The 23,236-nt window shown below is 38.9% G+C and overlaps 1 protein-coding gene across 1 annotated transcript; it reads right to left on the reverse strand.

The window, feature by feature from the left end:
- Positions 1 to 15,292: 15,292 nt before the first annotated feature.
- LOC136774998 (uncharacterized) lies at positions 15,293 to 21,005 on the reverse strand. The gene is made up of 5 exons (XM_066729473.1): positions 20,870 to 21,005; positions 20,087 to 20,631; positions 15,865 to 20,007; positions 15,448 to 15,820; positions 15,293 to 15,309 (listed from the first exon to the last, which is right to left on the reverse strand). The coding sequence occupies exons 1-5, from the start codon at positions 21,003 to 21,005 to the stop codon at positions 15,293 to 15,295; spliced, it is 5,214 nt and encodes a 1,737-aa protein (XP_066585570.1).
- Between the last annotated feature and the right edge of the window lie 2,231 nt (positions 21,006 to 23,236).

Here is a 23,236-nt window from a genome sequence, read left to right on the forward strand (position 1 = left end):
TTACAAAAAAATCATAACTTTTGTATTTTTTTTTAAGTGGTAAATCCTAAGGATCGAAAATTTGCAAAATTCAAACTTTTAAGGGGTTTGCTAACGGCGGGGGGGGGGGGTGAAAAAGGGGTATCCAAAAATATTTCGACTCCTGCACTTCGTAGAATAACAATTTTTTTTTATTTAACTTAGAAAAAAATTCTCTACAACAATTATTGGACAATATTCTTTGTAGCGAAATCGGTTAAAAAGTTATTGAGGAAAAAAAAATACAAATTTTGCAATTTTAACTTATTTAATTTAATATTTTGAATCCGGCTATTTTAATCGAAAATAAGTTTAAATATTTTTTGTAGGGTATTTAATTAAGTAGAATCTAAGTTAATTAAAATATGATTTTTGTCAAATGGAACCTTAGGTAGGGTAGATCGCGCGAAGTTTATTATTTTAATGACTTATTTTGCTCAGCGAATGAAGTACACATCTTTACTTGCTATTCTTTACGTTCAAACATTCAGCTCCTCTTGCTTTTAATATATTTACGAAAAATGCTTTAAATAATAAACTCTTTTCCACCCTACCCTGGAGGTAGAGTTGGAGGCGCATTTTTTTCCCCGTTGTATCCCCAGAAGGTATATTCTACAGGAATGCATTTTTAGCCAACATTAACACAATTATAACGAAATTTGTTAAAGGGAACAATGCCAAGACGTGCATTTGGAAACATTGATGACCTGGCCTACTTTTGCCAAAATCGTCGGATAGTATTTATTTTAGTATTATAATCTGCTAATAATGGAATTTTTTATTTATCATTGAGTCCAATAAGTTATTGGTTATTAAAAAAAATCCTTGCAATGAAAAAGAAATAAAAAAATTATAAACTTCGACAAGACTCGTACACGAGCACGCCGCGTGACAAACGGTAACCTTACTATCTGCGCTACTGCGCTCACTTGGTGTACCAGTGACAAAACAGCTTTTTAAAGACTTATTACAATTCTTTCATTAACCCGTCATAAACGATCAGGAATTAGCAGCAATTATAAATACTTTTATTTACACACCATTATTGCACTAAATTTATTACGTTTTTCATTTGAAGCATACATTTTGCATGAAGATAGAACAGTTAAGGGTATTCATGCAATACTCTAAATACAAAAGTATTCATACGCTCATTACCCTAAATTATTCGACTAGACGTAACATACACTGCAGGCCAAAAGTTTAGGACCACTTGGTAAAATTGTGAAAAAGACAGGCTCTCTTTTTAGTGCATGTAGTTTGGCAACCCTAAGAGGTAGAACAAAGTTAAGGATATCGTCGTAAAGCTTATTAAATACAGCGTCTTACTACATTGATTTGACCTAAAAGAATCTAATGGGTGCCTGTATTAAAGGTGAGAGAAAACATACATTTTTTGATGTCTTTTTATATATGGATATCCAATTTCAATGTCTTGCAACGGCTATAGTAATAGTCTTACGAAGTCAAAACTTAAGTAGGTGAAAGCTTGAAACTTAAGCTTTCATTTAAGCCCAAAAACATATATGAATTGTTATTTGTTCCGTAGTTATTTGAAAATTAGTCAAGCAGTGTGCGAACAGCATTTTGTCGGCAAAACATTTGCTCGCTAAGCTCTAAGAACAAATGCAGGCCGGTATACACTATGGGGGTGGGTAGGAGAATGACCTAAAGATAAAATGTCCTAACGATAAAATGACCTAAAAACGCTAACTTCACGTTGGCTAAAAGCCGGTATTGCAGATTACCGACCGAATCGTCCGAATTTCCTAAATTTGAGTAGCTGGCAACGCTGGACTGTCAAACGTCAGTAAATAGAGACAGAGGTTATGCACAGTAGGGAAAAATTCTGGACCTGTCAGATAAGTATTTTAAATGAATAAATGAAAATGAATGAATTACTTTGTGGGTATTTCTTACATTTTACAGAAGAGCTACGAGAGGAAACATTTAAAATATTATGATGTCATGGAAGATGAGGAGGTATTCATAGAATTTGCTAAGCAACATATTTTGAAATATTTAAGAGCCCGAACCACAATAGGATTATTTGTTATCCACACTGACAGTCTTTGGATAAACGAGAGAGAGAAGGTTATGCTGCTCGAATAATGTCAGGATATTAATACTGTGCCTGGATTGCATATTGCTGCCAAACAGTTTTTGCTTTAGCAACCTTCGTGTTGAATAATGCCTATAAAGAAGGCATGTTTTCAAGAGGTCTAGTATATAGGGGAGATCGTTTTTCTCGTGTAATTTTGGTAGTGAGTATAAACTTAAAACTTTTCAATCTGGAACAAGCTTATGCAGGATTAACGCAAATTACTTGTATAGTTATTTGAGCAAATAAATTCTTTTTAGAAGCTCTATCAAACATATACCTTTTGCTTGGATATAATGTTATATGTTTTTTGTAGATTTGTTGAGAAGAAAAGATGTGAGATTACCTTTCGAACAGTCTTTGGAAACTGCAGAAGCTACCTGACAAATATGGTTGCAATCTCACTGAGGTAAAAGAATGAGATATCTTGGTGAATTTTGTAAAATACAATTCTATAGAAATGTCCCAGTTACTTTTGATAAGAAGAAAAACCAATTAATTTTATTGAAACAATCTGTGTATGTGCTATAATATTTATTACTTTTCTTAGATTCAATGATGAAATAAATTTCTGATTGCCTGGCCTGTATTGTGGAGAACCTGATTCAGAAATAACTACTACTAGACTCGAGGAATCGAATATAAACCTTACTAGAAGAAATTGGAATATTAATGTAAAGCATTGCATGCTGTGCATTTCTCTCAAATAGAAATTATTCTTTCTATCATGATAAATACTTCATAATTTTAACTGAACTTTGTTAAATGACTGTTTCAATTTTTCATATTATTCTGTAGATTTCACAATTTACCTGATGGAAGAAAAATATGATTAGAGGATTTCTAAACTACTAATAGAAGCATTATAAATTTCCAGTGCTATTATTACACGAATTTCCTGAAATAGCTGCCTATAATTGGGGATATACAGAGTGTCCACATTTTAAATGTTGAAAAATCAGGAATTTTTGGTTCTAAAGTAATGACTTAAAAAGACCCTCGATTAAAAAATACATTTTGTGCATTAAGTGGAACTTAGAAGAGTGTTTGCAGATTAAATTTAAAAAACGCATGTTCCAATATTTATAAATGCGGTGTGGCAAATTTATGGTCAGATATATATGAAGGTAAAAGACACAAAGGTTCTTATATATCTGACCATAAATTTGCCACACCACAATTATAAATATTGGAACATGCGTTTTTTAAATTTAATCTGCAAACACTCTTCTAAGTTCCACTTAATGCACAAAATGTATTTTTTAATCGAGGGTCTTTTTAAGTCATTACTTTATGTAAGAATAGCTTTGTCGATCGCACGTAACGACGATGTGGCGCTGCGAGCGACGGGACTGTTCCCCCCCTAGCGCCAGCGACGTCGAGCGCGAAAATTAATCTGTCCGCGACAGGTGACGAGAACGGACCGCGTTTGCGATATATACCGTATCATCTTTAAGAGTGTTGTAAGGGTTTTATAGAAAATAAAGACTTCCAGAGTATTCAGAGTGAATCTTGTGCGTGTGTGTGAAGATTATTGAACCACCCCTCTGACATTTATAACAAATACGGAGTGTGTGCAAAAAGAAAGCCAATATACTCCTACATGGTACCAGAGCGTGGTTTCATCCACGGGAAAAAGGAAAGCCGGGTCAGCTCGATTAAGAGGCAACTACTACAAGGAGTGCAGAAGCCAGGAAGGTGATCTAGTGAAAGCCGTGAACAACGTGTTAAAACTTGCCGAGCAGCGTGCCTGAGCGGTGTGCTTTATTTCCTGCATCTCCAGAGCGACAGGCAAAGCGGCAAATCTTCTACAGAGGTTTAAAAACGTAAGTTGGTGTGATAAGAGTGACTCTCCTCCGACGGTACAAAAATTTAGAGTAAACGAAAAGAGAGTGCTAGAAACATAAAATCACAAAATCTTATCAACGTTGATACAGGAAACAAAACGCGTTTGTTTTTGTCACGAGCCAGAAAGAACGGGAGTTCCGAGAATCGGGCGGCGATCGTGTGCAGGGAGAGGCCGAGCGAGGCACGCCGGCGCATGCGTCGCGCGCGTGTTTGACGTTGAGTCGGCAGTCGAGCGCTTCTGTTTACATGCAGGCTCGGGACCTGCTCGCGTGTAGATTTTGTTTAGGAACGGAATTTTCGTGAAACGCGGATTGGGTCGACCCCGAGGGCATAAAGTCGTGAAAGTAAGAGTTAATATAAGTGCGACGCTGTTTGGCTCTGTATCTTCTCGCATATGCGTGTGCGTGACGGACGACTTTGTAACGAGCTCGTGCGCCTTGCGTTCGGGTTTTCGTCGCGGTCTCTCTCGCGCTCGTATCGGCTCCTTGAGTTAATACGTAGCGCAGCACAACGACAGTCGTTCTGCGAACAAGTGAACGGCTTGCATTCGCATAAAACGGAGGGAGTTTTGACGATTTCTCAGGATATCTCCTGGGCCGGTACGTAGTCTGTGGAACATCCTTAGTCCCTTGCATGCTGTGTTGTTCTCTCTCACAGATGCAAAAAGGAGTTAACATTTGCTGCCGTGCTAATAAATTTGATTTAAATTCAGAGTAAAAGAGTTAAAAGTGTGTTTATTTGTGGTTGATAAAATTCTCTCATTTTGTGACGATTGAACTTATGAGGTTAAGTATAAGAGTATATACTGAACATTTTTTTCAGCTGCTTAAGTTTATTTAAAATAAATAAAAAAAAAAAAAAAAATAAAGTGTTAAAAATTAAAGCTTGAGTAAATTTTAATTCAGAGGTAGTGAAATGAGAGGAGTATTCAGTCAAAGTTTAATATGAAAAATGCTCTGAGTAAACTTAGTATAACTACTGCTAAAAGTGAATTGGAAATTTTTCTCGGAGTTTGGTGTCTCTCTCTGACTTGCCTTGCGGTTAGACATAGATTGCTGACTCTTGGGATGTTTTCATTTGCTGCAGAGATTAAAATTGATTGAATTTTTTTGAGCAAATTCATAAAATTCTGGGGTCAATGTTTAAATGAAAACTTGTGTTCGGTAAGTAGTTTACTCATTGACTAGGGAGATTGGTAGTATCGAAGTCGTGACTCACACGTGTGCGTGTGCAACCCAAAACCGACTGGCTTTCGTGGTAACACTTGGGGTCAAATTTCGGCGAGTGTTGTACATGTGTGATCTGCACGATTAGAGAACCTGATTTCTCGCCTCGGATTAATATAGTTGCAGTGCGCTGTGTGTTGGTTCAGAGGCACGAAACATTAATCTTTTAGTAAAATTCAGAGGTACCTGGTATTACTTAAGAGGACGAGTTACTAAAAGAGAGAAAAATCTGAGTAAAATAAAATTCGAAATCAAGATTTGAATACAAAATACAGAGTTGAAAATAAAATAAAAATTGTGTTAAACTCATACTAATTGATGGTGTTTTGCAATCCTGGAACAGATGACTGACAACCTGAGTCAAGAGTATGCAGAGTACATGAGATTGAGGGCCGAATTGGAGGAGACCAATCCGGATCAGATCAATAAATGTAAGTATGTAATTTAAATTGTTAGTCATCTGAGTTTGACTGAAAATTCAGAGTGCTGTGATTCAGAGGGAGTTTTAAAAGTTTAAATTCATAGAGGGAATTTAATAAAAATTTTTTAACACTTAAGAGGGAGCGGTTAGATCTGACAATATTAAAATCCAGGGAATAATAGAGTATTTTTTATCACAGCAACAACCACAAATCTAGGAAATTCTAAGAGTAATAAAGGGACAAACAATTCAGATATGGATAACAACAAAGATTCTGGGCCTGACAAGAACACGGAAGAGTTACAGAGCGTAATTTCACGAGCTCGAGAGTTGGCAAAAGGGTTGTCATCAAATGTGTCTATAGATCAAGATACACGAAGCTTGTTGAAAGACGCAGTAGACAAACTTGCACTGGCACACAAAAAGATACTTGAATCTGAAAAGTCTAAGTTGAAGTTGAAGCAGTCTTCAGAGCAAGGAGGATCAAACACAAGTAACGTCAACATGAGACCAAAAATTCAGAGGAATTACAAACTAACCTCAAAAGCGAGTTTTGAAGTATGGTTAGACTGTCTCAAAACAGAGTTGACAAGCTGGATGTTACTCTATCTGATCGATCCGAAAACACCACAACCGACTGAAGTTTCAGAAAACGAGACGACTCTAAGGAAGAATTCGGTCAAAGACATAATCATTAGTCATATCGATGAGGATTATCACAAGAAAATCTTAGGTTTGACAGAGCCCATGGAAATTCTTCAGAAGTTAAGAGAGAGTAGAAAAGGTGAAGTCAGCTCTACGCCAACTTCAATAAGAACAAAGCTGTACAATCTCAGGATGAACAAAGGTGAAAGAGTTCACACTTTTTGTGATAGATTCGATCAAATAATAAGAGAGCATGAACTGAGCGATGATCCAGAAAAATTAACAGAGCAAGAAAAGCGATCTACATTCTATCAAGCTGTTATTGGAGTTATGCCTGAAATACGACGCACAGACTCTGCTGTCATTACAACTACAGGCAAAGAAATGAATATGGAGGCTCTGAGGAAGGTTATGATTCGCATCCAAGAAGATAACGGTGCTGATTCAAACAAGCCTGAGTCAAAAGAACCAACAGCATCCAGAGCAAGCTCTAAAAAATTCAAAGGAGATAAAAATAAATGCTTCAGATGTAACAAAACTGGGCATTGGCAACAAGAGTGTCCACTAACAAATATAAATCGCTGGTTCTGTTACGTATGTAATTGTGAAGCTGACCACAAAGGAGAGGATTGCCCAAGCAAGTTCAATCAAGTGTCTCAAGGACAAAATAAAACACACACCAACAAAGACGGTGAAGGGTACGGACCTCCTGCTAAAATGAATAAACCTAATAGTCAACAGACTAGCAGAGGCCGAGCCAACTTCAGAGGAAACAGAGGTCAAGGCAGAGGACAGTCCAGAGGCAGAGGCAATCGTCGAGGTTTCAGAGGCCGAGCAATCGCCAGACGAGCTGAGTATGAAGATGGTAGTGAGTACTGGGATGAAGAAAACGAGCAAAATCAAGGTAAGACTGAATATATCAATAATAACTCCAATAATGGTGGGCACATAGAATTCATAGCAGATTCGGGAGCGACCGAACATATTGTAAATAAAAGTTTTATTCTGAGTGATTTTAAAATATCTGAAAAGGGAGTTATTAAAAGTGCCAATAAAAATGATTTTGCTGATATCGTGATTGATGGTAGAGGTAATCTTTTGCTTAAAAATAATATTTCCAATGAGAATCCTATTAATTTAACAAATGTAATAGCTGCAAAAGAAATTTCAAAAAATCTACTATCATTGCGAAGATTAGTAGACGCAGGGTTTAGTATAAATCTAGACGATAAGATATTCAGAGTATATAATAAAGAGAACGATAAAACTATATTTGAAGGTGTTTATGAAAAACCCAACTGGGTAGTGAGATTTGAAGTTAAAAAAGTAACACACAAGAATGATACTATGATAAATGAGTCTAATAACTATAGCTGCATAGCGTGTCTAGCGATAGACAATGAGTCTTCAAAGCAATCACAGACAGATTCTAAGGTTAAACTACCGTCAGTCTCGGAGGGAGACAATTCAGAATATAATACAGAGGCATCAAAAGAAAAAGAGTTTGCGATTGGGAGGGAGAAGTCTGAAGAACTCATTGAAACGAATGCAGAAAATGTAAATTCAGAGGAAACAACAAATACAGAGTATGACGCTGGCCTGATGTCCCATAGAACAATTAAAGTGGATGACTTAAGTACTATTGAGAAATTGGAAGAGTTACTCGTGGAAAATCCACCCGATATACTAAATTCAGAAGTTAAACAAAATGAAGCAATGCTATGGCACATCAGACTAGGTCATGCATCTTTGAACTATCTAAAAATGTTACAAAAGAAAGAAAAGAGTCTAGAGCATGTAAAATTCGATGAGTCCATAAGAGATTGTGAAGTATGTATATTGTAAAAAATGGAAAAACTTCCATTCAAACAAAACAGAAGCAGAGCAGAAAGGCCATTACAGATCATACATTCAGATTTAATGGGTCCGATCAAACCTACATCATGGCCAGGAGGAAAGAAGTACATTATGACGTTTGTAGACGATTATTCGCGGTATGCCAGAATATATTGTCTAAAGTCAAAAAATGAAGCAGGTCAAGCGTTTGAGAACTATCTGACAACTGCTCGAAACCTTTTAGGTACAAATGCAAAAGTATGTTACGTTAGGTCAGATAGAGGTACTGAGTACACCGGTGGTAGATTTGCTGAGATCATGAAGAGAGAGAATATTGAACCTGACTGGGGTCCACCCTATACTCCAGAACTAAATGGAGTAGCCGAGAGGTTCAATAAAACAATTCAGAGAACAATTAGAGCACTCATGTGTGATTCTGGTTTACCACTAAGCATGTGGGAATTAGCAGCAGAGGAAGCTGTACATTCTTATAATATCACTCCGCACAAATCAGTTAACTATGAGGTTCCAATATTAAAGTTCTCACCAAAAACAAGGTGTCATCTAGAACAGATTAGGAGATTTGGGTGCATAGCTTACATCAAGCTACCCAAAACAGAAACCAAATTCAGTAGTGTATCTGTAAAAGCAGTCTTAGTAGGGCATACAGATACTGGATATATTCTATGGCATCCTAGCTCAAGAAAGTTCTTAGAGTCGAGACATGTGAGATTCCTTGAAAAACTAGTGTATAAAGATACTTATAAAAAGAGTCAAACTGAAAGTACAGAGGTAATGAGACAAGAGCATGAAAATACATCCGATAAGCAGATTGAATTTTCAGAGAATCAGTCAACAAAAGAATCGCAAGATGCGACTGAAAGCAATCAAAAACTTATCTCAGAGAACTCAGAGTTGAAAGAAAATGTACAAAGAAAAAGAGGGAGACCAAAGAAAACAAGGGCAAATGAGCATAAACAAGATTCAGAGTTAAATAAAAGGAAATCAGATGATCTAATTGATCAAAATACTGGTCCAACTACAAGGAGCAAATCTAAGAAAATTAATGACATCAGTTTTGCTCGCTACACAAAAACTTCAGAGATTGAAGAGGTAAATGAAGATGAGCTTGGACATATACTCCTAGCATCAATTCAAGAAGATCCTATTTCGTATAAAGAGGCAGTGAATTCAAAGGATAAAGACCTGTGGATACAAGCTATAAAGGAAGAGTTAGAATCCATGAAAGAGAATGAAGTATGGGAATTAGTAGACAGACCTAAGGTACAACTAAACGGTAAAAGGCCCAATATAGTTGATTCAAAGTGGGTATTTAAAAAGAAACTAGAGAGTGATAGCACAATTAAATATAAAGCCCGACTAGTAACACGAGGTTTTAAAGACAAAAACATTTATGATCTTAAAGAGACATATGCACCAGTTTCAAGACTGTCGCTTATAAGAGCAACCATTTCCATAAGTAATAAAGAGGACTTAGAAATATGTCAAATGGAAGTAAAGACGGCATTCTTGAATGGTGAACTGGAAGAAGAAGTGTTTATGGAAATACCAGATGGAGTGAATAATTCAGAGGATATGAGACTAACCAAAGTTTGTAAATTAAAGAAATCATTGTATGGGTTAAAAGTTAGTCCAAAGAAATGGAATAAGAAATTTTCAGAGGAAGCACGTAAACTAGGTCTTGAGAATGATCTACACGATCCGTGTTTATTCACTTGGAGACAAAAAGGTAAACTGGCAATGGTTATACTATACGTAGATGACATGTTAATTGCTAGTAATGATACAGAGAAGCTCAAGCAAATTAAAAGTCACTTAAGGAGTGTCTTTCAAATGAAAGATCTAGGAGAACCAAGAAACTTTCTTGGAATGACAATTCAGAGGAACAGAAAAGAGAGAAACATTGTAATACAACAGGCTGATTATACAGAGAAAATTCTAGAAAAATTCAATATGCAAGAGTGCAGGCCTCAGAGTACCCCTATGGTAACTCGGCAAGTGAAAAATAGAAACAACAAGGTCAAACTTCATACAGAACATTCAGAGTCAATTGATGAAATCAAAAGAGTACCGTATAGAGAAGCTATTGGAAGCCTAATGTACCTAGCAAATGCTACACGTCCAGATATAGCGTATGCAGTCAATTATCTAGCAAGAAAACAGTTAGAACCCACTGAGGACGATTGGAATGATGTGAAAAGGATCTTTAGATATCTAAGAAGAACAACTGATCTGGATATAAAATTCACATCTAATTCAGAGCAGCTAGAAGCATTGACTGACTCGAGTTTCAGAGATTGCGAAAACTCAACATCCACTGGTGGATACGTCATAAGACTATTTGGTGACACCATCGCCTGGAGAAGCCACAAGCAGTCATGTACAACACTATCTACATGTCAGGCAGAGTATTTGGCCATGAGTGATGCGTGTCAAGAGGTGATATCGCTGGACAAATCAATCAGGTACATACTAGGTCGAACGATGTTTCCTGTAATCATATGGTGCGATAATAGGTCTGCGAGAGACTGCACTGAAATGGACGGGAGTCACAAACTTAAAACGTTCGATCAGAGTTTAGAAAATATTCAGAGAGAACTAATATTCAGAGAAGAAACGGGAACTAGAAAACCCATGGCAGAATCTCATGGTGACTTCATAAAACAGTGCGTTGATGAGAAAAAGGTTAAAGTCCTGTGGATACCCACCAAAGAGAATCTAGCTGATATCATGACAAAACCCTTAGCTGAGAAAGAGTTTACTTGTCTAAGAGATCTAATCAGTAATATGAGACTGAAAGTTATGAGTTAAAATCATTCAGAGGTTCACGCAAATTTCTACATGAAACTAATAGTTATATGATTTTATGTTTACAGAATACTAATGAGCGGACTTTATGCAAGGAATAGAAGATCGAATCAATCAACCAAGAAAAACAAAATAGATATCTTATTTAACTAAATTCTAGATTTACTTTTGTACTTAATAGTTAAATGCTTTTCGTTGCTAATGTAATTTTTGTTCCTTAGTTTTAAAATAGTTTATAGTTTATGCATATAACATTTGTTCGAGTAAATTTGCAATCGACAAAGGGAGGGAGTGTAAGAATAGCTTTGTCGATCGCACGTAACGACGATGTGGCGCTGCGAGCGACGGGACTGTTCCCCCCCTAGCGCGAGCGACGTCGAGCGCGAAAATTAATCTGTCCGCGACAGGTGACGAGAACGGACCGCGTTTGCGATATATACCGTATCATCTTTAAGAGTGTTGTAAGGGTTTTATAGAAAATAAAGACTTCCAGAGTATTCAGAGTGAATCTTGTGCGTGTGTGTGAAGATTATTGAACCACCCCTCTGACATTTATAACAAATACGGAGTATGTGCAAAAAGAAAGCCAATATAATCCTACACTTTAGAACCAAAAATTCCTGATTTTTCAACATTTAAAATGTGGACACTCTGTATATCCCCAATTATAGGCAGCTATTTCAGGAAATTCGTGTAATAATAGCACTGGAAATTTATAATGCTTCTATTAGTAGTTTAGAAATCCTCTAATCATATTTTTCTTCCATCAGGTAAATTGTGAAATCTACAGAATAATATGAAAAATTGAAACAGTCATTTAACAAAGTTCAGTTAAAATTATGAAGTATTTATCATGATAGAAAGAATAATTTCTATTTGAGAGAAATGCACAGCATGCAATGCTTTACATTAATATTCCAATTTCTTCTAGTAAGGTTTATATTCGATTCCTCGAGTCTAGTAGTAGTTATTTCTGAATCAGGTTCTCCACAATACAGGCCAGGCAATCAGAAATTTATTTCATCATTGTATCTAAGAAAAGTAATAAATATTATAGCACATACACAGATTGTTTCAATAAAATTAATTGGTTTTTCTTCTTATCAAAAGTAACTGGGACATTTCTATAGAATTGTATTTTACAAAATTCACCAAGATATCTCATTCTTTTACCTCAGTGAGATTGCAACCATATTTGTCAGGTAGCTTCTGCAGTTTCCAAAGACTGTTCGAAAGGTAATCTCACATCTTTTCTTCTCAACAAATCTACAAAAAACATATAACATTATATCCAAGCAAAAGGTATATGTTTGATAGAGCTTCTAAAAAGAATTTATTTGCTCAAATAACTATACAAGTAATTTGCGTTAATCCTGCATAAGCTTGTTCCAGATTGAAAAGTTTTAAGTTTATACTCACTACCAAAATTACACGAGAAAAACGATCTCCCCTATATACTAGACCTCTTGAAAACATGCCTTCTTTATAGGCATTATTCAACACGAAGGTTGCTAAAGCAAAAACTGTTTGGCAGCAATATGCAATCCAGGCACAGTATTAATATCCTGACATTATTCGAGCAGCATAACCTTCTCTCTCTCGTTTATCCAAAGACTGTCAGTGTGGATAACAAATAATCCTATTGTGGTTCGGGCTCTTAAATATTTCAAAATATGTTGCTTAGCAAATTCTATGAATACCTCCTCATCTTCCATGACATCATAATATTTTAAATGTTTCCTCTCGTAGCTCTTCTGTAAAATGTAAGAAATACCCACAAAGTAATTCATTCATTTTCATTTATTCATTTAAAATACTTATTTGACAGGTCCAGAATTTTTCCCTACTGTGCATAACCTCTGTCTCTATTTACTGACGTTTGACAGTCCAGCGTTGCCAGCTACTCAAATTTAGGAAATTCGGACGATTCGGTCGGTAATCTGCAATTCCGGCTTTTAACCAACGTGAAGTTAGCGTTTTAGGTCATTTTATCGTTAGGACATTTTATCTTTAGGTCATTCTCCTACCCACCACTATGGGTGCGAAAGGGGTACCACTTTTAATTTTTTTATTTTGATTATTAACAATACTACGTATTCCAATTCAATCAATAAAAATATAAATATGCTTAACGGGATCCCTCAAGCCCTCTGTAGCCAACATTACGGAACGAAAAACGAGGGAGAATTGTCCAGCGCTATTTTTCAACCGATTTCAATGTTTTTGGGCTTATGGGAATCATTAGGACTCGCACTTTGTCATAAGTAAAGCCGTATATTCCAAAAAACGTAAAAAAAAATAAAATTGTTTAAAAATTCGCATTAATATTATTTAAACGCAAAACAAATCGAAAAATCGGGCTTCTTTATGACGAGATGCCAGACCTAACGATTCCAACAAGCCCAAATACATTGAAATCGGTTGAGAAATAGAGCCGTACCATTGTCCCGCGTTTTTGAGGTGGACGAAAAGCAAAAATTTTTAGGAAAAAAGCTAGGCTTCCACCCCTCTCGCGGCTCACGCTAACGTATTCCCCCACTCCAGCATCGAAACTTACTGCAAAGCTTTCCTCATATTTACGCTATTCCCCTATCTGTAGCTATACACATATAAATACCGCTAAAATAATGTTGAGAACATTTCATTTCACCGATATAATGAAATTACTGAAAATGCAATTATCATTTTGAAATAAAACTGTAGAAAAGGAGATTTCGTAATGCTTGAAATATAGGGCATACGGTAAAACGCAGGACAATGGTACAGTCGTATTTTTCAACAGAATTTGATGAGACTGGTGTTACGTACTGGGTAGTCGTGGCCGCCTATCGGTCGTGTTACGCGCTGACTCGACACTACAGTCTGGGTCAGTAGAAACGCCGATTGAGCTTTGCGACTCACAGTACAATGAACTAAAGTATTACACTCCGAGCGGTAAGAATGTAATGAATTGGCAGGATTCGGGGTGAATGATAGTGTGTATAAACACACGTTGGAACAGCAGATTTGACACAATGCTATGTATTTTCAGATATTACAAATGCACTTACAGTAAACACTAAATATGCTGTATCAGCATTCGCAGGATTATTTACTAGTCGTCACAACTATTGGAGAGACTAGACTCTCCTATGGTTGTGGATTACTCGCACTTAGTTAATTATGATCAGTTCGTAGTAGTTGTGGGTATCTTTCAGAACGGTACGTGTTAGGCACGACTGAAAGATGAACACTCGCGACAATTTCTACACGACTTGGTTCGGACTGAATTATACTAGACTTAACTACCAGTACACGGCGACTGGGCAAGAGATTTTAGTTAGAATACGGTGGAGTACTCTGCTCCCGTGGAACGAACACTAAAGTTACGACCTTGGAACGCGGATGATGCGGCAGCGGCTAAGCTTGCACAGAATAAGACTCGACTTGAGGGTCGCGGAACTCGCATATATGTAGGAGGCTTAATAGGTCATGCGTCGTCAGTAGCGCCATGATCTTTCGACACATGACGACCAAAAAGTCTCCACATCCACGGCCGACGCCCAAGGTTTGACGCATTTCCGGAAAAGAATTCCGGGTGTCAGCAATGTGCAATACTACCGGTATTGCACACGGACGCGTGCGATCTACTTTGGTTCGGCGAGGTGGCTGACCCCTACGTTACACTGGTAATAGTTAAAGCCATTCTTCATGTAGATTGGCCTAAAGAGCTCGCATTTTCGATAAAGCTTATAGTTTTTCAGCTATGAACGTTTGAAGTTGCACGGCGCACAAATACATGTTTCTTCTCTCGCGTAGATCAGCTGTAGCGCACGTCCATCTTCAATCGTTCATAACTGGAAAACTATAGGCTTTATTGAAAATGCGAGCTCTTTAGGACAATCTACATGAGGAACTGCTTTAGTTATGACTAGTCTCATCAAATTCTATTGAGAAATACGCCTGTACCATTGTCCCGCGTTTTGCCGGAATTTCAGGTCTTCAAGCGTCACTGACTCGTTCATTCTGCTATTTATTCCGAGCAAAGTAAAAATGCAACAACAACTTGGTTAGCATCATTGAATAGAGCGTGAAAAGGGGAGACGCTTATATAATATTTTCATAATTTTGCAACGCTTCTTTTGGTCATTATAATGCAAACTGTAACAAGATGCGTACTCGGAGTAAATAAAGTTGGCTTCCCCTTCTGTTACAAAAGAATAGCACAACTGTTGTAATATTAGAGATTTCCTTTGTTAGGGCTGCTGCCCTTTATTGCTTCAATAAGGTATAGCCTTTTTGAAATGATTGTACACCAGAACCTTGTTATATTGACTATTTATTGAACACTCTCTACAATGACCTTGTTGTCAGAAGTCCGTGCGACGACTAACTACTGCCGACTGCTACACAATTATCAATCTATTATTCCAATTTCAAATCACTCAGTGACGTAGGACTTACTTCTAAATATATATGTAAAAACGCGCGCAATTTAAATAACATATGCCGCCCACCTTGAAATATATTATTTCAACAAATACCTCTGCTACTCCTTGACGTTGCAGTTTTATTATCGTCTGTCGGTAGCGGGCATAATTTTATCACCGGACGCTTGATCATACCTCCAACTGTGCGGATAATGGCCACTCGAGGAACGCCATCCTTTCCGAAAATCAATTCGGTTACTCTTCCCAGAGACCATTTCATAGGTGGCAACCTCTCCTCCTTGATCAGCACCATATCATTGACCTTGATACCCACATCCTTCCTCTGAACGTCCTTAATTCGTATTTGGAATTGGTTAAGATATTCGTGTTGCCATCTCTTCCAAAAACGTTGATATATCTGCTGTAACCGTTGAAACCGGTCCAACCTATTTTCTCGTAACTCTGTTAGATCTGGACCAGGTATCGTCTTGAGCGCTTGCCCAATTAGGAAATGTCCTGGCGTTAATGCACGCAAATATCGTTGAGGTCATCAGACAGAGGACAGATAGGTCGGGAGTTCAAGCACGCCTCTACTTGGATGACGACTGTGTTGATTTCCTCATAGGTCAAACCACTAGGTCCTAATACCACCTTTAAATGACCCTTGACAGATTTCACGGCCCGCTCCCACAATCCCCCAAAATGAGGGGAATGGGGAGGAATAAAATGCCATTCTACGTTCTCCTCACTCATGACCCTATGTACCTCCTTATTCCTTGCCGAATCTAACAGCAGTACTCCCAATTCTGACAACTCGTTACGGGCACCCACAAAATTAGTACCATTGTCAGAGTATATTCTCTTACACAGTCCTCGTCTGCCTAAAAATCTTCGTAGACAGTTCATAAAAGATTGGGAGCTCATATCGCAAGCCACCTCAATATGTATGGCCTTCGTAACGAAACAGATAAAAATGCAGAGATAAGTCTTGATCAACTTTCTGTTCCTGAGCTTACCATCCTTTATATACATGGGACCTGCATAGTCTACACCAACGAACTCGAAAGGGCGAGCTGGCCTTACCCTTCGTTCAGGTAGATCACCTATCTGCGGCCTACAATGCACAGGCTTCGCTCTGAAACATTTCACACATTTCGACAGCAATCGTTTTACCACACTCCTACCTTGCACAGGCCAATATTTCGCTCTTACAGAATTAAGCACACTCAACGGTCCCGCATGACTCAAGCGTACATGCTCGTTTTGGACGATTAAATCCGTCAATAGATGCCTTTTTGGGATGAGCATCGGATGTATGGCGTCATATGGCAGATCAGCGTTTCTAAGGCGCCCACCTACTCTGATTATGCCCTCTTCATCTAGAAAGGGGTTTAACAGGCGTATTTTGCTACGGCGCGATACTTGGGAGTTACTGCCTAATTCAGCCAGATCGGTTTCAAATTCGTTTGCCTGCACCATTTTTACCAATCCTTTCATGGCGTAATCTAGCTCCCTGGTCGAAAGGCAATTCTCTACCCTTACGCCTCCTGACTTGCGGGCATTGCTTACAAATCTTAATACCCAGGCCATTACTCTGCACAACTTGTTCAAGTTTGAGAACCTTTGAAACAACTGGAACTGGTCCCCGCCGGACTGGACGACGAAGGCCTTTCGAGTTTTAGCTTCTGGCAGGTTAGCATTCTCCGTCTGTGTCCGATGCTCCGGCCAGTCACCCTGTTCCAACAACAACCATCCAGGCCCGTACCACCACAGGTGATTATCCACTATCTGTTCGGCCAACAATCCTCTGGATACTAAGTCTGCCGGGTTGTCCTCCGAAGGCACGTGACGCCATTGAACGATGTGGGAGGTTTCTTGTATGGTCGATACTCGGTTGGCGACGAAACTCTTCCAAATGTTTGCCGGTTTTGATAGCCAAGATAACACAATTGTAGAATCGGTCCAGAAGTGTTCCCTGCATTCGTCCAGCCTCAGCACTTCCTTTACCTTCTGCATTAATCTACTCAGCAATACAGCGCCGCACAGCTCCAAACGAGGCAGGCTTTGGCTTCTCAATGGTGCCACCTTTGATTTGGCGCATATCAACCTGCTACTTATTTCCTCTTGATCACTTGTGCGGATATATACACATGCCCCATACGCAGCCTCAGAAGCGTCACAAAAACCGTGCAGCTCTATCAGCTGATAGTTCGGCAACATCACGTGCCTCTTGACGGACACCTTATTAATAAAATGAAGAGTATTAGTAAAGGTCTGCCAAGCCTGGTAAACGGTCGGAGGGACCGTTTCATCCCATGCCAGCTTCAACTGCCACATTTCTTGCATGATGATTTTAGCCTTGACTATTATTGGGTTAATCAGACCCAACGGGTCGAAAATCTGCGCAATGCTTGACAAAATTGACCTCTTAGTAAAACGCTCCGATACTCTTAAATTTACCTTGTAACGCAAGCGATCCTTAGCAGGTTCCCATACTACACCTAAAGTTTTGTGCTCGTTCTGCATCAAATCCATTTCTCGGGTTGGTACGGTCAAACCCAATTCCATATCATAGTTCGAGATCCACTTTCGTAGTTCAAATCCATACCTTTGAAGAAGCTCAGTTAATTGCCTAGTCAGCTGATTAGTCTCTTGTATGGTTGCTGCGCCGGTGAGGAGATCATCCATATAAAAATCGTGCAGTATCACCTGAGAGATCGTAGGGTAGTTCTTGCTGACCTGCTCAGCAATCTCCTTGAGGCATCGAGTAGCCAAGCATGATGCCGATGTCATGCCATATGTCACCGTGTTCAATTGATACGTCTTAATTTCGTGATCGGACTCACTTCTCCACAAAATGCTCTGCAGTGCCCTCTGCCTGTCCTCAATTAGTACCTGACGATACATCTTAGCTACGTCAGCAGCTACTGCATACCTATGCTTTCGAAATCTGCATATAATCGAAAACAGTTCTTGTTGCACTACTGGGCCCGTCATCTGCGCTTCATTAAGGGAGATTTCGCTCTCTGTTTTACAGGAAGCATCAAACACTACACGCAGCCTTGTAGTGCTGCTGCTCTCCTTCATGACGGCGTGATGTGGTAAGTAATGGCGATATTGTGTCTGTGGGCTACCAGTCTCGTCCCTCACTAAAGTCATGTGACCCAGTGACTCGTATTCCTTCATGAATTTCGTATATTCCCTTTTCAAATCGGGGTCCCTATCTAGTTTCCTCTCTATCCCTTGCAATCTCTTCAAAGCAGCTTTGTGATTGCTACCTAACCTACTCAGCCTTTCATTAAACGGTATGCGTACAATGAATCGTCCACTTGAACTACGCCGCGTAGTTTGTATGAACAATTTTTCGCAATCCCTTTCCTCCTGTGACCAAACAGGCCTGGCCTCGGATCCGATCTCTTCTAGTTCCCAAAAGCGTCGGACCTCTTGTTGCAAACTATCCTCCTGCACTACATGAGATTGTATGGCCTTACCTTGTCTTCCTTGTACGACGTTTAACCTGCCTGCCAGAATCCATCCTAATTTTGTCTTCTGTAATATAGGTTGTCCGTCTAATAGTCGGATTTGACCGACGCATACTATGTCCCAGAACTTAGCAACACCCAGCAGTACGTCTATTTTACGAGACTCGTTGAATTGCGGGTCTGCCAGTACTATATGCTCCGGTATTCTTAATTCACTCCGCCCCGTTTCAATGCTAGGTAGATTCTCTGTAATCTCCTGTACCACTAAACACTCGATCCTTGCTTCGAAAGTACCATTTCTAGAGCATATATTGAGGCTCACTTGCTTTTGTACGTCTGCGGCAAGCTTAGCTACTCCTGTTATTCTTACGCGTACTTCCCTCGGCACTAGACCTAATTCTTCGCAGGCAGCTTGTGTTATGAAGTTAGGTTGTGATCCATTATCCAATAATATCCGACAGCTGACCTTGCGTCCGTTCTTACCGATGGCATGCGCTAACGCTGTAGACAGGAAGACATGTGACCTACCTCTATCGGAGCATTTCGCTGCAATGTTAACTTCACTCTCCTGTCCTTCTTGTTCCACTTTCATCAACGTTTCCTTCTTTTCAGATTTCTTAGCCCTGCCTTGCTTATCCCCATTTTCGAAATGGAGCAATGTGATGTGCCTTTTGGTACACCTTTTACAATTGCCTGCTGTGCAATCCTTACTACAATGGCCTGCTCCAAGACAGTTGAAGCAACGTCTAGCGTCCCTTATTACTCGTAGTCTCTCAGCTGGATTTAATTTCAGAAAAACCTCGCATAAGTAGCTAGGGTGTGCTCCCTTGCAACATGCACATTCCTGCTTGTTCATCGCAACGCAACTCACGACGTTTTTCTTATTCCATGTATTCATCCCGTGCGTCGGTTGCTTATCCGATGTTGCCCTTCCAGCTTCAAAACTGCATTCGCCTCTTGATTTTAATAGCCGACAGCGTGTTGACAAGAATTCTGACAAATCGCTCCAGCTTGCCTTGTCCAATTTAGCTCGCCTTTCCTCCCAATCCATTCGTGTCTTGGGGTCTAGCTTCGCTGTTATTGTGAATAGTATTATCGAGTCCCATTGATGCACAGGTTCTCCTAGTCTTGCCAAGGCAGCCAAATGATTTGCTGCGCTGTCGTGTAGCTCTCTCAAACGCTCGGCCGATTCCTTGGCCAAGGCGGGCAAATTAAAAAAACACCTTAATGTGGTTGTGGATTATTAAATTCTTGTCCTCAAAACGCCTCACCAAAGCTTCCCAAGCAAGAGCGTAATTCTCACCGCTAACGCTAAAGGCTTGTATTACACTCCTTGCCTCTCCAGTTAATGCTGAGAACAGATAATGGAACTTATCCACTTCGACCAAGTTCACATTCTCATGTATTATCGATTTAAAACTGTCCCTGAAATACAACCATTTTTCATATGCTCCGTCAAAGGTCGGTAACGTTATGGTCGGTAATTTGACAAATGCATTTCGGGATTCGGTTGATACGTTCGAATTTGCTCGTTGTTCGCCGTTCGGTGTACGGCCTGTGAGTCCCGCAGTGGCGCTCTCGCGCCTGCCTATAAATTGCCTTGCTCTTCCTACTAGCTCGAAATGCAACAATTCGAATGCTGCCAAATCCTCTTGATAAGCCTCCAATTCTTCTTTGTCAGCGACCAGGCCTGCTATTTGTGTATCTAGGTCCAGATACGTATCATACATCCTTTCTACCTTCTTAGTCCATGCTATGACGGTCTCGGTCGCGACATTCTCGTCCATTGAGTCCACAAAACCCTTAAGAGTAAGGTCTATACCGACATTACAGAGCGGTTCCACCTCAAATCTTAGTTTTCAAACTACAGCGTTATTTATGGACCGATTTTCAAATTTGCGATTGTTTTGGAATCGGCAGAATAGCAGCTTTCGGATAAAACAAAGAAATATAGTAAAATTGCAAAAAAAAATATGTGAAAATTAATTAATAAATATTAAAAATTAATTAAACAAAAATTTAAATATTCCGCTATTTTATCCGAAAGGCGTTACTTTGCTGATTCCACAATGCCCGCAAAATCGAAAATCGGTTCACAAATAACGCTGTAGTTTGAAAACTAGTAATTTTGATGAAATTTGCTTCAAAGAGACGTAATGTCGGTAAAACAGACACTTTTTCTAATACCATCTTTACACAAAAGAGGGCACTGTAAATACACAATTTTGTAAATGAAAGCATCTAAAACAAAATACGGTTTCCCAGAATTATTATTACATACACTATTTGAGAATACTGAAACTAATGCTACAAGGAGAGCGATGTCTCGTTCATTACACGTTCAGCTAAAATAACAACAAAGAGCTCGGACTAAAAGTTTAGATGCAAAAAATGTATGAATCTAACAGAGCGACGTTTGAAAAAGGATAAACGTACCGATTTCTGTTTCCTACTCTTTCTAGCAACAAATCTCAAATATATGAAATTAAATGAAAATGATACTATAATAATGATCAAGGTAGATGCTGTAATATAGATTTTACCTTATAAGAATATGATTTATTCTGTTTTAAATGCTCAGTTGATGCTAGACCGAGAGTGAGAGAGAGAGGGAGAGAGGGAGAGCGAGAGAGCGAGAGCGAGAGAGAGAGAGAGAGAGAGAGAGGACGCATGCCGCAGTACCTCTTTCCTCTTCCAACCAATAATCGGTAATATTAAAATAATTTTTGCAGCCAAACTACCAGGCTGATCAATTTCGTTGTTGTTTTAGCTGCTATGGTCGCCAATGAGGAGCTCTCTATAATATTTCCAGATTTTTACCATCAATAATAAGCGTGTATGACCGAAATTAGTACAAAGCTGTTTTTGCCGCCCCTCTTCCCCACCACTCCCCCCAACAAAGCATTTTCACCAGCGTGAAACCGAGCATATAGGCAGTTACGCGGTAGAGGTAAGGGGAGTGCTCCGCTCGCTAGCGGGCGAGACGGAGGGAGACGCGAGGGGAACGCAATTTATAGATTAAAACAATTTTTCCTGCCAAACCATTGGTCCGATCTAGAATATCTTTGTTTTAGACGATAGTGTGTCCAAAGAGGAATGTGCCTTATTTTTTTCAGATTTTTCCGACAACAAATAAGCCCGTAGTATGAAAATTCGTCTCACGAAATTTGCAGTCCCCTCGCGTCTCCTTCCGTCTCGCCTGCTAGCGAGCGGAGCACTCCCCTTACCTCTACCGCGTAACTGCCTAGATGCTCGGTTTCTCGCGAACATTTCTCGCTTGTTGGAGGGGAAGGAGGAGAGACAAAAGCAGCGTTGTACTAATTTCGATACTACACGCTTATTTGTAATGACAAAAATCTAGAAAAAATATGACAGATTCTCCAATAACCATACTTGCAGCTAAAACAACGATTATCTTGATCGGATATATGGTTTGTCTGCCAAAAATATTTTAATATTACAGAGCTTTGAATGTGAAAGGCGAAGAGTACCGAAACATACTTTGCTTTCTTCCCTGTACAAGGTCCTATAAATATCAATGAAACCAGTAAATTATATTACGAAAAATGACAAAAGATAATACTTTATTACCGTTTAGTTATCAAATAATCATTTCGTTAAGTTTCAATCATCAGCTGATGACGGAAAGAGATCGAAGCGTGCCGTAGTACGTCTGTCCTTCTTCAATCAACGCTCTGTAAGGTTTATACAATTTTTACAGCCAAACTACTAATCCGAGCGATATCATGCTAATTTTACCTGAAAGATTGTTAAATGAGGAACATGAAACAATTTTTTCAGATTTTTCCAATCAAAAATGAGCCTGTACGAGTCAAAATCATAAAACGCTGTTCTTTACTCTCTCCTTTCAACTCCCAGGCGAGTTAAGATCTTAGTTTCACGTTTACCGTGCTTCGCATGCCTGGAGGGCAAAGAGGCAAGAGACAAAAGCAGCATTTTTTGATTATTGTTCGTAAAAATTCATTTTTGATGGGAAAAATCTGAAAAAATTGTTGCATGTTCCTTATTTAACAATCTTACAGCTAAAATGACAATAAAACCGCTGCGACTAGTAATTTGGCTGTAAAAATTGTTTAAATCTGACAGAGCGTTGATTGAAAAAGGACAGACGTACTACGGCACGCGTCACTCTCTTTCCATCATCAGCTGATGATTGAAACTTAACGAAATGATTATTTGATAACTAAACGGTAATAAAGTATTATCTTTTGTCATTTTTCGTAATATAATTTATTGGTTTCATTGATATTTATAGGACCTTGTACAGGGAAGAAGCAAAGAATGTTTCAGTACTCTTAGCCTTTCACATACAAAGCTCTGTAATATTAAAATATTTTTGACAGGCAAACCATATATCCGATCAAGATCATCCTTGTTTTAGCTGAAAGTATGGTTATTGG

This window comes from Prorops nasuta, unplaced genomic scaffold, assembly GCF_024137725.1.
Source record: "Prorops nasuta isolate Cenicafe-Biocafe unplaced genomic scaffold, Cenicafe_Pnas_1.2 PNAS00007, whole genome shotgun sequence".
Classification (NCBI taxonomy): Eukaryota; Metazoa; Arthropoda; class Insecta; order Hymenoptera; family Bethylidae; genus Prorops; species Prorops nasuta.